At 37.8% G+C, this 16,007-nt stretch overlaps 1 protein-coding gene across 1 annotated transcript in view; it reads right to left on the bottom strand.

The window, feature by feature from the left end:
• The window catches only part of LOC138045178 (nucleolar protein 10-like), a 19,810-nt gene extending 3,803 nt beyond the window's left edge, over nucleotides 1-16,007 (bottom strand). Inside the window, exons 1-21 of the mRNA XM_068891591.1 lie at nucleotides 15,869-16,007; nucleotides 15,137-15,182; nucleotides 14,215-14,313; nucleotides 13,694-13,771; nucleotides 13,525-13,562; nucleotides 13,061-13,105; nucleotides 12,646-12,737; nucleotides 11,590-11,655; nucleotides 11,189-11,249; nucleotides 10,667-10,749; nucleotides 9,543-9,621; nucleotides 8,413-8,562; nucleotides 8,005-8,071; nucleotides 7,013-7,065; nucleotides 5,978-6,056; nucleotides 5,377-5,424; nucleotides 4,215-4,294; nucleotides 3,413-3,511; nucleotides 2,453-2,530; nucleotides 1,747-1,833; nucleotides 418-522 (exon numbers count right to left, since the gene is read on the bottom strand). Coding sequence (XP_068747692.1) covers nucleotides 418-522; nucleotides 1,747-1,833; nucleotides 2,453-2,530; nucleotides 3,413-3,511; nucleotides 4,215-4,294; nucleotides 5,377-5,424; nucleotides 5,978-6,056; nucleotides 7,013-7,065; nucleotides 8,005-8,071; nucleotides 8,413-8,562; nucleotides 9,543-9,621; nucleotides 10,667-10,749; nucleotides 11,189-11,249; nucleotides 11,590-11,655; nucleotides 12,646-12,737; nucleotides 13,061-13,105; nucleotides 13,525-13,562; nucleotides 13,694-13,771; nucleotides 14,215-14,313; nucleotides 15,137-15,182; nucleotides 15,869-15,934 — 1,599 coding nt within the window. The 5' untranslated portion in view covers nucleotides 15,935-16,007. The remainder of the gene's footprint in view (nucleotides 1-417; nucleotides 523-1,746; nucleotides 1,834-2,452; nucleotides 2,531-3,412; nucleotides 3,512-4,214; nucleotides 4,295-5,376; nucleotides 5,425-5,977; nucleotides 6,057-7,012; nucleotides 7,066-8,004; nucleotides 8,072-8,412; nucleotides 8,563-9,542; nucleotides 9,622-10,666; nucleotides 10,750-11,188; nucleotides 11,250-11,589; nucleotides 11,656-12,645; nucleotides 12,738-13,060; nucleotides 13,106-13,524; nucleotides 13,563-13,693; nucleotides 13,772-14,214; nucleotides 14,314-15,136; nucleotides 15,183-15,868) is intronic.

Genomic DNA, 16,007 nt, shown 5'->3' with positions numbered 1-16,007 from the left:
TCTTCTCGGTAGTTCCCTTCTCACAATATTTAGTCGTAAATAGTTCTTTGGGACGTAAAAAAAGCACTGATTGCTCGAAAAGAGTAGGGGACGTAGTTTCAGGTGTTGTGGGCTGCCCTTTGAGTGTAAGTGCAAAAATTACACAGGCCCACATCAGCTCTATAGCTGCTAATATAATTATACTAACCTTCAGCAAATACACAAAAACAAAACAATAAACAACGGATTACTTACACTGATACATGAACCACAGAAATGTGGTGCTTGTGACGTTGGAATCAACTGATTATTATAATCGCGGTCGCAGAAGCAAATGAAGCAGTTGCTAAACTGTTAACTCGTTACGCATATTCTTTTTCTACGAGTCCGTCAATTCTGATAAATATTCTGAGATAGATGAAGCAATAAGCGGCTTACCTCAATTTCATCGAATTGTTCAAGTAACCCCTCTTTTTCTTTTTTGTATCGTTTTTGTCTCTCTTTGTCTTGTTTGGACACAACTGGACGAATCAGCTTGTATTCCTGTAAGATACACATCATTTTTGCTAATTTTACATCAGGAGAATGGCCTTAAAAGAAGAAGCGAACTGTGCACCATTCGGTTTGTTGTATTCGTTGAAAACTGTCTTGTGTTCTCTGCGGAACTCGAGACAGCATGAAGACGCACGCAGTAAAATAGAAAAGTGGGAAAGCTTATGACCGCAAAACCGGCCAAGGTTCTGCTATGACGAAAGGTTTCTCCAGTTGTAAATGTCAGTGTTTGAGTAAATCATCTTCAAGACGGCAAGGTGATAGTAACTTAACAGCTCTTATCAGTGAGTGCGGCGGAGGGTGGGGGGGAGGGGGGGGGGTTTCATGTAGCAACTCTCGTGAGGTACAATGAAAATCATGGCTTGCTACTAAAACCATACCAAAAGATTAAACAAAATAAATAAGAAATGCCAATGAAACACTGAAAGACTTGGATAACGCGAGAAATGACCAAATTAGGATGCTGCACTTGCATTCGTCCGGGTTCTAAGCTCGTTCCGTTCCGATCACTGCAACAATTCGTCGCTGGTGATTTTCTACTAGTCTTCCCCTGCGTTTTTGGGCTTTCAACCATGCAGTGTTGGGAAAGTTAAGATTATGATTTCCTTATATAAATTGTCTTGCTCCTTTTCTCTCACACCGTATCCCTGCACTCGCTTCAAGTTGTTGCCTTGAATTTGCAAATTCACCATCTCGCAAAATACTGTAGTTTCTGCCACAGTTTTTTAAAATGACGTTCAAACGAGCACTGCATGACAGTCAAACTTTTTGGTTGGTATTCGTGACCGTCCTTTTTTATAATTTCAGTGAAAAAACGGCAAAGAACTGAATGTTGCTCATGACGAGGGATAGCTTCCAACTTTCTCGCTTTGTTACGCTGTTTTAGTTTTGGTTTTTGCCTCTCAGGTTGGCAAGCTCTTCTTCCGGCAACGTAGGAGATCTCTCTTTTGCGGTAAGATCGCTGAGAAAGTCCTGAGAAATGGAAAAATTTGGCAAATCTCCGTGGCAAAACTCCGCCATTGTCAACTACAACAAACAGAGACAACAGCGCCGATGCATGCTTTGTGCTGATTGGCTAGTTTCTATTACCTATTGTATTTTCTGGGATTTGATTGGGAAACTCTATCTGAAACTATCAAAATTAATCCTTAATAATAGCTATCCTGACAAGTGCGGATTAACTACCAGCTATATAATTATAGACCCATGACTCACCTCGCTTGCTTCATCCACCTGAAAGTCTGGATTAGTAAACATGGCGGAGAACCTGTCATCTCCCAACGGATTACTGACATCAGTGGTCTGAAAAAAAGACGTCCGCTTATGAAGAGGAAATAACTATTGCCAGGGTTGATAATGATTGTCTTGATGTGATAATTCAAGAAATATAAACAAAATTGAAGAATTCCGGAATGATCTTTCCGACTTATCCAGGAATGATAAGAAACTCTTGTCGCAGGGTACATTACAAGTGCAATACCAAAGAAATTACAGTGCAAAGTGCGGAAGGGCACTGAACTCTAACCGCGTTAAATGCCATGGAAACGTATAGGTTTTAATACCCCTTAACCAACGGTTAGCGCTAACCAGGCTTCGAGCAACCGGTCCCAAAAAAACATATCGACCCTGAAAAATAATCCCGATAGACGACCAAACTCACGGTCAAAATAAGACGACTTACACGACCAAAAGTTTGACCGTGGCCTCTAATGATTTTGTCCGCTGAGACGACTAAGCCGTTCTGATGATTTGTTCCTCTCTGGTGAGACAATTATGAATATTTTAGTCTTAAAGAGTCCCTTTCGGAAAAAAATAGGGCTCATTGAGCCGAGTGGTAGACGCAACCGCACACACAAAATAACATTAAAAGGCAATGAATGATATTTCGACATCACTGTTTTCACGAGAAAGTGTTACTTACATTTACTGCCTTCTTCTTGGTATCGTTTTTCGCTACCATCAGCTTCTCGGCTAAGCTACGGTTTACTTTCGGGAGTTTCTAGTTAAGAAAGGCGCAGTACAATTACAAGGGAACGCAAGGTTTGTCATGTACAATTCTACACTATCCTCCACAAAAATCTAAGGGATACCAGGAAGTACCCAGCACAAAACAGTACCAGTTTTCAACTGGAATCACGTTTGTTTGAGTTTCATAATCAGCAGTTTTGTTTTAAAACAAAACAAAGGAAGCGGTTATCCTCGCAACTGAACACAATTGTCGGAGGAAAGGTTGAAAGATCAACATTGCCTCCGTTTCTTTGTGGAAGAAAGCCAACATGGCCGATATGACGTCACACCAAAAGGCTCTGTGGACGCACTCAGGAAATCAAATGGACCAATCAAAAGCTGAAGAAAACACTTGCAGCAGGCTCCAAATTGAAGCGCGGGAAATGTGTGGCCGAAACGTGCGGCTGGTTTACACATGCTTAGATCCACTTTAAACGTCGCATTTTACATGTGCCGAATCTAATGCAAGTGAGAAAAATCTTTTGTTTTCGCTCATTTGCATTAGATTCGGCGCATGTAAAAATGCGACGTTTAAAACGGGCCTAAGCAAACAAGAGTACAAGCAAGATGACGCAAATTCATTAACGTCTATTAGTGCAGTAGTACAATAGTAGTTATGGCTAGAAGAAAAGAAATTAAATTACCAACAACGTGACGAGTCTTTGTTGCTCGCGCTAAAATTGGGTCGTTAAAAAAAAACCAGCGTTCATTGTCGGCTTGTGGTGCTACACAATAGGGAGTTTCAGCAAAGCCGACGCCTAAGACAATGACAACGCCACAAAGCAGGATTTCTACAAGCAGATGAAACCACGATGTACCTAGCATCTTAAAATGTATTTCATGTTGAACATTTGTTTATTCTTTTAATATTTACCTTAAGCCTGACTCGATTGGCGCGCTCCTCCTCTATTTTTTCCTGGATTCGTTTCTTGCGATATTCTTCGAAGGCAAAAGGTTCTGCAATAGCTTTAGCCTGCCGGAAAAGAATTTTCCCATCGATAAGAATTGTCCACAATGCGTACACGTAACCTACTAATATTATCGCAGTTGTCAATTTAGCAGTTTTGGGCGACGTCCTCTAGAAAAGGGCGAAAAGTAAACAATTATGATTCTACGTTACTCAGCGTCAAGCAACACGCATGGATGCTTAAATTGTTGGCAGGTTTGACTGAGGCGATTCAACGGCGCAATGAGGTATTCTTTCAGTCGTTATACCATGAGGCCATCTCTCGATCACCTCATTTTCCAAGCAAGCCTACCTTTTCAATGCAAAGTGAGGTCCTTTTTCGTGTAGGTTTAAAGACGATTCGTTTCACCCAGAAGTCGATTAATTCTGAGCTACACGTTGAACAAAATTGCTGCAAGTTCCCAATTTACTTTGAAAAAAAAATTAAAAGATGCTCCCATAGTAAGACAACAATTTTGAAGTCCATGCTTAGGTTTAAATACTTAATTGTTGCATAGACTAGCATACTCCCGCTTCAAACACGCGCGATAAGGGGCGCGGATGATACGTCAAACAATTGCGGACGCATACAGAGCTCCGTAAGCAAATTGGTGACATAAAAGAGGTCTTTATGAAGGGCCACCTATCCACGACAGTTCACAAAGAACTGTTTATGTTATACTTGCTGTAAGTTTAATGTAATCACGACCATAACAAATGATCAGCCCACCTTGTGGTAAAGACGGATATCCATGAAGAAGCCATGCATGTAGGCTCGCAATAGGTTTGTTCCCATCAAATGCGACAGCCCTGTAGCAAAAAAAAAAACAGTAACATCCTCAAAAACCAACATTTGACTTGATTTGCGTTTATTTTTAATTCCAGTATACAGTGTCCCCAGTTAGTGCTCCAGCGCTAGAATGACTAGACACTTAAATGAAGTTCCTTTCCTTTATATAACTATCCAAAGTTTTAATCAACTTCAGGGAAGCTTTTAATTGAGAGCTGTACAATGGAAAGCAGACTAACTTCTTCGTCCAATTACAACAAGCCAAAAATCGAATGAGCCAATCTTACATGCACCCGGCTCCAAGCGTGAGAATTTTCCTTTTATCTAAGAGAGGCTGAGAAAGTGACGGGAGATTCACAGGTGTTCAATTATTTTACAATAACCTCGTGATACTCAAGCAAAATCAAACACATTAGGCCTTCAATTGCAATGCCAAGGACAATTAGTACAACTGCATGAGACAAATATATTTGAGTCTGAAACAAAATGAGAGGAGACTCATTCCTTTCTCGTTCGGCGTTTCTCACTCAAAGAGGTTTTTCATCGGCGACGCAAGGACAACGACACCATCAACATTCCCATCCCCGAAGCGAGTGATGTTGAAGTTGGGGAGAAGAGGAATTTTACCACAATTGCTTGTAATCTCGCAATCTGATTGGCTAATTTCCCGTTGTCGATAAGAGTCTAGACAACGCTGCCGCGTCATGCTTGCGTCAATTTGTTACGCAATGTAATAGCCAACCATATTGCGAGAAAGTTATAAACAACGCTTGCTCTTTCTTTGAGTTATGGTTTTGGTCACGCTCTGAAATAAGAACTTTCTTTGGCGTTGAATATTGTGGTAAAAAACAAATCGCCTCGTGAGTCCACAACATTTTGACCACTGTGATGACGAAGATCGTTGTCGATAAGAGTACAGACAACGCTGAACCACGCTTATCAAAGTTGCAGAGCCCGAATTTTTCGAAACTAATATTTTCGTATGGTATATGAAAAAAGATATACATGTATTATCAACTGCAAAACAATGCTTGTATCTGCAAATGTCGCTAGTATACTTGTGCCTGATTCGCTAATGAACACCACCCTAATGCCACCTTACCTAAACTCTCAAGGTCTTGCTTTGTGACAAACTTGTAGTCATCATACACTGCAGAAAACGAGAAAAATTGTGAACTAAACTTTGGGTAAATGCTACCCTTTAAAATACACAGAAAACATGTTAAAAGGAGGACAGACACCTTAACCACCCCTAGAAATGAATGCTCAATTGAGAAGCTTTTCCTTGTCATATTACTGTAAACAAGCTCTCGGTGTCTCGTTTAAATGAACATTCTTGAATTGCAATCCAGCCCATGATTTGGGGAGGGGAATTATTTGTTTTTAGACAATTAAAACAGTTCCGTTTTTAGTATTTTTAATTGTTTTGTGGTGTCGGTCCGCAGTAATTGGCGTTCGCTTCGGGTGTTCATGCCTGTACTTGTTTGCAAATTTACTAGGGTATGAGTTTTTGTATGTTCGAATGTACTGAATGTAATGTTTTTTCTTTCAACTTTTAACCATCTGTCGACTTTTGTTGGATCATCTTTTTGTAGTTTCGGCGAAGAAGTTACTTGAGCAAATACAAGGATGTGTGTTATCCAACACAGCAGTGAATTGAGGGAAAAACTTCTTCTCTGTCTTGAACTGTTCGAATCACTCACCAGTTGGCTGATGATCTTCTTCTAACTCTTCCGTCAAATTATCTAAGAATGAACACCATCTTGGAGCTGGTCCAAGTGACTACAACAACAACAACAAACAAACAACAAGTCTTGATGTAAATTGCATGAATAATTCATGATATTGGACTACAAACCAACACATAAAGGAGCTTTGCATCTGAATAAATTGTACTTCTCGTTAGAGTTGTTTTCAAAAGAAAAAAACATGAGCAAGATGTAACATTTTTTACTTGCATGATCATGTTATCCTCACACAATTATTGAACCCATTGATTAACTAATTAAACTGCACAATCAACTACCAGAAGTTAACTGTTGTTTCCCTTCCAAAGGTACTGTATGTCACACATTCAGAAAGTTCTCGTTCTGAAAGATGCACAATCTTCAAGAACCAGAATCAAGCACCTATGTGTAGTCTCATGCACTGTGGCTCCATACACTGTCTATTGTACAATGTACTATATCAGGATTGTAAATATGAAGGAGATGCTCTATGTTGGCCTCGGTGAATGAAGTGAGGAGATTTATTTATAGATGGTCACTCTGAGACACTCAGCAAAAAAATCTGAGTTCTCATTTGCAGGAGTCAAACCAACAAGCTTCAGATTAACGGTGATTACTAGACTTAGATTACTAGGGAGCTAAGGCGATTATAATAGGTTCATGTGACAATAATTATTATTATGGACCTTATTCGCACGGCCGCCATATTAGCCATAGACAATAGATTTTGTATACCGAGCCTGGAGTTGAAATGTTTGGGAACGAGTTTCGGTGGGGCAAAACAAAGGTTTTTGATCCCTTGGGACTAAACATGGCCGCCACATAATTAAGGCCCATTGTCCTGCCATACTATACTAATAGGATTATTGAAATCAGGCCTTGATGCCTCGTTCAAGGCAAAATATTCTTTTGAATTTTCAGCTCAAAAACGAGGCATCGAGGGCTAATTTGAATAAAAACAAAAGAATATTTAAATGATGGCCATTTTGGAATAAGGTCTATGCCACTTACTGGAATATAGTAAACTAACATCTTGGGAGATTCAGTTGCCATGAACACTAAACCTGATAAACCAAGGGAACTTCAAATGTTAAAATACACTGTGTGTGGAATTTAGACGTAAGAGGTACTCATGTTTACAGGTATTTCTACCTTTCCAGTAACCATGATTACAAGGAAACTCTAAATTGACTTCAAAAGATAAAAGGACTTTTTAAACTTAATTAAATCTCCAGTGTTAAGCCTTTTAGCTTTGATAACGAGCCAGTTATTAGCCGTCAAAAACTGATAAATTCTTAGGTGGCAAAAGTGCTAATGATCGCAGACATTCTTCGTAACATTTCCAATTTTCAAAGCATCATCGCTCAGAGATTATTCTGGTATGTCGGATTCAAATTTTCACAGATAGCTTATTTAGGAATGCACTTTAAACATTCATTACTTTATTCTTGGATAACTGATTAGACAACTTTAGAATTGTGGTAATGACGCAACAAATGTAAATAAAGACACCCCCATACCCTGAAAGCCTCAGAACATAATGTTTACAATCAAATTGTTCATTTTTCAATGAGAGAGTTTGTATCCAAGATAATGGAATTTCAAAAACTCTTATTTTGGTTTTCAAATTTCCCTGGGACTGCCACATTGAATAATACTTTTTGTGCCATGTCACAGTTGCCATATTCTTTTTAAAACACAAACTCTTTGTGTGAAAACAATAAGGGCAACTGTAACATGTCAAAATTACTCAAAATGGCAGCACCCGGGAAATTTGAAATTGAAAATCTTAATTCTTAAATTCTTTTTTTTTTTTTTAATACAGACACTTTCCGGACAAATGTTGTCAAGCAAATTTGTTTGCATACATTTGTTCGGTCTAAAATACCGGAAATCATAATATTATGATTATTCATTAGTCAGAATGTAAATACCCTTTAACGAAATGTTTATTGAAGGTCATTTGTCATATATGACCATCGTGGTCATTATTGGTTGAATACCTGAATCAGGATATACACACAAGTCATTGATGTCTGAGGATGGTTCTACTGATGTAAAGGGTTTTCCCTGACAAAGAAACAAAGAAGGTACTTAATAAGGAAACATAAGAATTTCCATTGACCATACATATTATTACTACAATCCTTAGTCAAAATAAATTGAAGACTTTACATGCTCTGAAAATTTAAGGTAGTTTTTGAGTGATTCATGTGAGTTTTCTGTCTGACATTGATATTTGTTGTTTCCAGAAAAAGACGAGCATTGGTTGATTAATGTAGATAATTTTTTGAAAGTTTCAGGAGTTTTTCTGCTGTTTTAAAAACATTAAGTTTGTACCCTTTACTATGCATGAACATAATATTAAATGAAGGTGTGGTTTTAATGTTGAAGCTTGTCATGTCACTCACTGTCTCTCTATCCCAGATCTTAAGAATCTTGGAATCAACTGACAGGACAACATCTAAGCGGTCTTGAAATGCTATGCTCTTGATTGGTAGCCCATACTGGTGATCTTTGACTATCAAAGGCTTTGTGGAACGAAGATCATACAAGAGGACCTGAAAAGTTTTAAAAGGAAAGGGTAAAAATCACCCTTTAAAATCACAAAAATAATAATGCAGTCTGATTCTCTAAAGGTTTCTTTCCCCTTCAAAAGTTCTCACCTTTTTCTTGAAATTAAAAGCTGCTAATTTTGCCTGGGGTGCTTTTTTACTCACTGTGGTACCCTAACAATTCATTAGCCTCCTCCCCTTCCAAAGCTCTTCAAAGATGGCATTTTGTAAAAAAATTACCTTGCATTATTTGCAACTATGTTAATTGAGATTGAGATTGAGATTGAGATTGAGATTGAGATTGTTCGAAAGTCGATTAACTTAATCTAGGATTAACATAAACTTTAGCTTCACGTTTTCAACTTTTTGGTGAAAGTTTATTTTGCTTATTTTTGTTTTTTTTTAAGATTGACTTCTTCTAATGCAAAGTTTTGCCGAATACCAGCGTTGAACGGCATTTGGGAGTAGAGAAATAAACTCCTTGGTTAATTTTTAATCTGGGATTAGCATTCATCAGCTTTTGAACAACTGGGCCCTGAATGGAAACAGAAAATCAAGACATACAAAATATTTTCTTTTCTGGAACTAAGGAAATGTAGCCAATATGTCTGAATTGCCTAATCATACAATGTAGGATTTTTGATGTTGACACTAAACCCACAGTGCCCAAAGGTCCTTTTTAAAGGGGACATTAACCCATTCATCCCTGAAGCAGCTCCCATTGATGAATAAAAATTGATCATCTGGCATTAGACAGAGTGAAATCTACAAGTCTCGCTCACAGGACAGAAATCAATGATGAAGTGGTATATGAAATGAATCATATATGAACTGCAGATATGAAAACAAGTGATGAATTTTTCAGGCTTCTCTACGCAATTGTAAAAATTGCGTTCATAACTGCGAAGATCATAGCTTCACTTGAGGACAGAAATCGTTGAAGTCAGGGCTCTTGTTTAATTCATTGAAAGCATTGTTTCACTCACATGTCCTGTGCTGGTTCCAAGACCCATGGTTAGTCCATCTCTGAACAGTAGTGTCGTCACTGCTGGTACTTGGTTTAAGCTAGAATGGAATTAATGCCTTGAAAGACCTTATTCCAAATCCAATGCACATAATATTTTTCATTTATTTAGGTCACAGCCAATTTACAGTACGTAACTCCTACAAAGTACTATAATCTTATTGGATGTTTTGGTGTGTACATGTAGCATAGATCACTGAGTATTTTTACGAGTTGTGCTATATTTTGACAAGCCCGCTAGGGTGAGTCAAAATACAAACCACAAGTAGAAAATTGATACTCACTGATACTACACACCAAAACATCTAAAAAGCCATTATTTTATTATCCAACCTTTTTGCAAGTTTAATATTAATTTTAGCAAATGAATTGTAAACAACCAAGAACATGTAACAGGTTTGTGCGTGGGGCAACATCAGCAAGTAAACTAGTCAAACCGGTTCTCTACTGTACAATGACTAACTGTACAATAGCATGGAATATTTGTACTCATTTAATGCATCTTCTGTACAATAACTAATACAGTTGGATAATAATGTACAGTATTGTTGCACGTTGCAAGCATTTCAGGGTGATGCAATTATAAGAAAAACATGCCATAATGTCATAATTCCTTCATCTATTACCGTGCGACGCGCCTTACCGTAGCCACCTAACAAAGTGTTTTTACAAATTGTGCGCCAATCAGGGTGTGTGAATTTGATTGACAGTCACGCTTCCTTGCAAAGTTTGCACAGTTGTAAGTTGAACACCGTTGCATGGGTTGTTGAGTTGACGTATTTACACGTAGTTGTCAAATGTGAAAGTTTGTTGGGTGCAGGCCACGGTAAGGTACATTGCACTGTAATTTTTGTTATCTATTAATTTTTATCATCAGCCGAGCTCTTTTACCAAGACCTATGGCGATAAGGCATTTAGAGTATGTGGCCCAAGGTACTGGTCCAAGAGTAACCTATGTGTACCAGTTGCCTTGCAAAAATTAATGAGTTGTGTATTAGCAGGTTATACAGTACGCATGTCCACGACTATTATAAAGGATGTACATATATGTAAAATTGTGCACTACAGTTGAGGCACACACTTTACCTCGTTTGGTGAAGTCCACTCATTCCAATATCCAGCAAACCAACCCGGCTTCGAGATCTTGGGTCCCAACATTCCACCTGGCCCTGAGACACAAAACACAAAAGTGATAAAGGGGTTATAAAAATCATAGCAATCAATCATACGTAAATAGAGAGCTTAGTTTTTTTAGTGAAAATTTAAATGAGATTTTGCTGTCCCATCAGTAAAATAATTATGGTTAATGGAACGTGACCGTACCAAAAGCTGGCTATTCATGTCGCGGAATATGTACTTGAAAGGCTCAAAACCGCTGAGATTCATAGGCATAGCAATTTTTTTTAACCAAATAGCTTTGTATCATGGTGTCACGCAAGGTGACAATCCGGGAATTTAAAATACTGTATTTTCTAAACAAAACGAAAGACGTCACAAGAGGTTCAGTGGGGGTCCACGTTTTGTAGACTTTTGTAGACTGCTCATTGCAAGACCTATTAAAATCTCCCTTCAGTACCACACACAAACCATCGTTAAGTAAACTGGTACCTCTGCGGTGCCTGCAGCGAAGAGTTGATGTACTGGATTAATGTCGCAAGTGTTAACTTCCCTGAAAAAATTAATGAAAGAAAAATTGTCTTGCAAATTTTATTTTCAAGAAAAGAGAAATTGAGAGGTAGGGGATAGGGAAGGGTTAGAAAAGAGATAAGAGAGCTCAATCACCTCTTTCCTTTCCTTGCACATGACCCAGTGCGTCATCTCATTTCATTAGAGTCAATAATTATTATTACTGACTTGACTTGAATTATTAATGTTTTTATGGTGTAGCCTCAAAAATTAGAATTACAGTGATATAAGAAATTGTAATCAATAAAATAATAACTAAAGCTCAAATCAAGTTTCATTTTATTGTGCAATTCACATACAGTAAATTGGAATGCAATACATACACAGCGTTGGTCTGTAATGAATTTAAAAATCTTCCTTGTTCAAGATTAAGTCTATAGACTTCAGAGCTGCCAACAAAAAAGAACAATGACATTTAAATCAAATATCCTGTGCATGAGGTGAGTTTAGCCAGGTTGAGTTTTTCTTACCATTCATTCCATAAGCGACATTACAAGTACAACATATTGTTTCAATGTCAATAAATGTGTATGGTAAGACAGTTTTAATTTAGTATTAACCCAGTGACCCCTCTCAGGTACCCTAGGACATCCCCCCCAACCCACCCAGTTGACAAGTAAAATTCTCTGGCATTAGAGTAAAATCTGTCTCCCAGGAGTCAATAAGTTAAACAGAAATATATAATATTATATATGTTCATTGTTGACATGCACTCAAGGTATCTTCATGTTAATCTTTGACCATTTACATGTACAATCTTGAATTTGATTAATTAAGAATCCACAATTCATTACTAGTTTATATAATTTATTTTCCTAGATGAAAAAGAAACAAAATTAATATACTACAAAAACCACCGATCTGTGGAATGGGTGGGAATTTGTGTGTCTCTTCCCCGCCCATTTTTCGTTTGTAGACTTCACCGTAGGTTTCTTTGTGGGAAGTTTTTCTGCGATTGCCAAAGAAAACAGAGACAAATTTTGAAAATGTGTTTTTCCATTATTGCGGTCGTCATGGCTCACCTTAAGCCCGTGGGAAAGGAATTTCATGAAAATGTTTAATGAAAGTGGGCAGGGCAGTGACTCTGTAATTCGGGCCGATTCCACAGATCAGAGATTTTCGTAGTACTACATGACAGAACATCGTTGTGTCCTTTGATTTCTCTAAGACAATGAATAAAACAGAACACTATATTGATTGGTTTTGGGATATTCGACAATATTCAGCTAGTGGAATTGGCCTAGGCTAATTCTACTTGCAAGGATCTTGATTGTTCCAGGTCCATTGAACACGTACATGTACAATATCATGGCTAAAACTTCATCCAATGACTGTCTTTCGTGTTGTAGTTATTTGTACAAAACAGGAAGCCCCCTTACCTTGCCCCTACCAAATAGAGATCACAAGATGGATAGTGATATGCAAGATCACGTCCAAACTTGGGAATTCGAGTTCTATAGTATCGTCCATACTGCAAGACAACAAAGATGTGTTGTATAGAAACTATACCGTATTTTGATATACCTATGACATGATGGTCAGTGCTCAAAGTTCTTAATAAATTAAATATCATTTTATAAGCAAGTCTGCAAAAAGAGCTCCGATGGTGAAAAAACATGGCTGGATCAAACCGTTTGACTGCTACATGTAGTTTTTCCCTTTGTTACAAAATGTGGCAGATCAAGAAAGCTAACAGGAATCAGCTTCGTAGGTGAATGCTTTAACTTGGATTGGATGCAAATAAGAAAAGAAAACAACCAAAAAAAAGTTGCCTGATCTATACAATAATCTTACCTGTGCATGAAATTCTACACATCGATTGCATGTCAAAAACACAATCTGCAGAAAGAGACAAAACAGTGAACCAGGAATCTACTGTAAAGTGTTTTCACGTGATGTCACGGCAGTCAAGTTGGTGTTGCTAAACAATGAAATGGAAGCCATATTGGTGTTCCTAACTAATCCTCTGGGAATTGAGCTCTATTATCATGCAAATTTTCTTTTTTTTTCAGTGAGAAAAGAGGGGTAATGATCACGTGAGTGAAAACACACTGTTAAGCACAGCATTCCTTTCTACTACCAGTACTTACAATACAGGTACTAAGAGTAATTTCTTTCTTCATAGCATTTCAAGCTTAACAACGTCAGAAACTAAGTTTAAACATGATTTTGTAAAACAGCAAACAGGCATAAAAAATTATTTCCAGGATTTTACCAAAAGTCCAAAAGCTCAAGTAATTCATTTGAAGAGAGCTTACCTTTGAATAATCCTCAGATAAAATTTGGAATTTTACAACTGCAATGGGAATCAGCAACAAGACAAAGCATTACTAATAATGGGCATAATGTAATGCAACAATAATAGTTTTATCTGTTGAACACAAGAAATATTAATACACATATTAATCCAGGCCTTGTATAACTTACTCTCAGAATCCAGGCATCTTTCAAACTTCATGCACAATTCTGATGTTTCATAACAGCGAACACGAGGTTTGTACAGCCCTGCAAGAAAGTTTGAAAATAATAAAATTATTATTATTATTAAAATGTCACCATAACTCCTGACCCTAACCAAGACAGACTTCTTGAGCATTGGTTTATGCATTCCATACAATTTCACTTGATCCTTCATATCAAGCTGCAGGTCCAAATTAAAATGGATGGTTCTAAAAATATAGCAAATTTGAAAAAAGGGGAAAATGCTCTGAGGAGACCTTTAAAATGTTATTAAGTAATACCTAACATCATGGGAAATTAACAGTTAAAGGTTGAGTGTTGGTCTGGCAGCACCTTGAACCCATGGCAGGTGATTGAAGGCTGGCTGAACCTACTGACTAAGCCAACTGGTAAGCAGTTTCAGAATCCATTTTGCTATCAAACCAGGATGTCATCATCATAGAAAAACAAAATACTATCTATATATTACAGGAAAATGGAATCTTTACCTGAAGCCATCAAGTACTGTTTGTCAGCTGAAACACAAACACCAGTTGATGCAATTGGCATCTCAAAATCTTGAATAAGCTCAATTCGTCTTCTAATACCTAAGAATGAAGAATAAATAATATTAGTATTTTTGAATAGTCAACACAAGCAGCAGAGAGATATATAAAATATTTTTCACTCACAAATCTCCCAACATTACATGAGGAAAGATTCCTTACATTGACATTTGTACAAGTGGCCTAATGGCTGGAAATATTATTTTAAAAGTACCACTGCAGTAATAGCTACATTTTAGAGGCAGGGTACCCCTAGGGAATATGATCAAGGAGTAATGCTTAGCATTTTCCAAAGTCTATCAGTGTCTGTTTTTCCAACAGGTGCTGTTTTTCAGTGACTGTTTTTCTATCAGGTGCTGTTTTTCCAAAGTCTAGACAGGTCTTTGTTTTGGAAGGTTTATTGCCAAATCCACTTCTTATCTGGAACACTGCCAATGCTTCCACTTTTAAACATTCCTGCTCTTTGTATTTTGGCACGTCTTTGTCGACAAAATGACCATGCTCATGCATGTAACTAAGAATTATCTGCCAATCTCTGGACAAAAGAAACCTGGCTTTCATTTTAAATTTTAATTTAACCCATTGACTCCTGGGAATGAGACCAAACAGATTTTACTGTCTAACACCAAACAATTCCACCAGTCAACTGGGGGGTCTGTTAGGACATTTGAGGAGTCAATGGGTTAATAAGTCAAACACTATGTCCCCTCCATTAATCCATTGACCCCTGGGAGAAAGACAAAACAGATTTTACTCCAACGCCAAACGATTTTACGCCTCATTTGGGGGCATCCTAGGGCATTTGACGGGTCAATGGGTTAAAATTTAATTTTAACTTATTACGATCATGTGGGTGCACACTTACTGATGTCATTCTTTTGAAGAGTCCTCCTTTTCCGCTCAGAAAGCCACTAAAATGAAAATCAGTACATCATACCCTTGTCAACCCCAAAGTGAGCTTTCATACTAGTATCACTTCAATTTATGTATGCACGACTCGATGCAAATAACTCCCCCACCAGTCCACCTAGAGTCAAATGAGATAATTAACCAACAATTTAACACTTGCATAGACCTTATTCATAAATGGCCGTCAATTTCGTAATTCTTTTGTCCAAGTGCAAATTAGCCTACCAAATCTCGATACGATACAGCGAATTCAAAAAAACTCTTGCTCTCAAATGAAGCCTGGTAGGCTAATTTCCACCTTTGCAAAAAATTAATAAAACAGGTGCCATTTATCAATAAGGTCTATTCTACTTTGGAAAGTGGGTCATAAGCCTAACGTGGAAAAAATGCAAAAATGTCCTTTCCGAGAACGTATGCAAGGGACTTCATTTCCCTTTCTGCGAATCTCTTTAGGTGATGTTTTAAATAAGGAGATCTATAGTGTTTGGCAACGTAGGACCGAAATCCTTAAAACAGTTTGACTCTCCCGAACACCTATTGCACCGAAAGATTACTGTTGGGTGCCCCTGAAATGAAAGTTACAGAATAATCGATCGCGATCCACGTGGGACACGACAATTGGGGCAAAATTTTTTGTGAACATCTTTCACGGAAATGACAAAATATAGCAAGAAGGTTCGGCTTGTACCTCTGGCAAAGATTTTCCAGCTGAGAGATTGTAAATTTTGACGTCATTTGGCTGAGAAACTTGCATTTTCAGCTGATTAGGTTTACCACGTTACAGCCACCGCCATCTTGCTATTAGGTTCCAGTCCTTTAAGGCTGCC

This window comes from Montipora capricornis, chromosome 4 (genome assembly GCF_036669925.1).
Source record: "Montipora capricornis isolate CH-2021 chromosome 4, ASM3666992v2, whole genome shotgun sequence".
NCBI classification, from domain to species: Eukaryota; Metazoa; Cnidaria; class Anthozoa; order Scleractinia; family Acroporidae; genus Montipora; species Montipora capricornis.
This window is presented reverse-complemented; position numbering and strand designations above follow the sequence as displayed.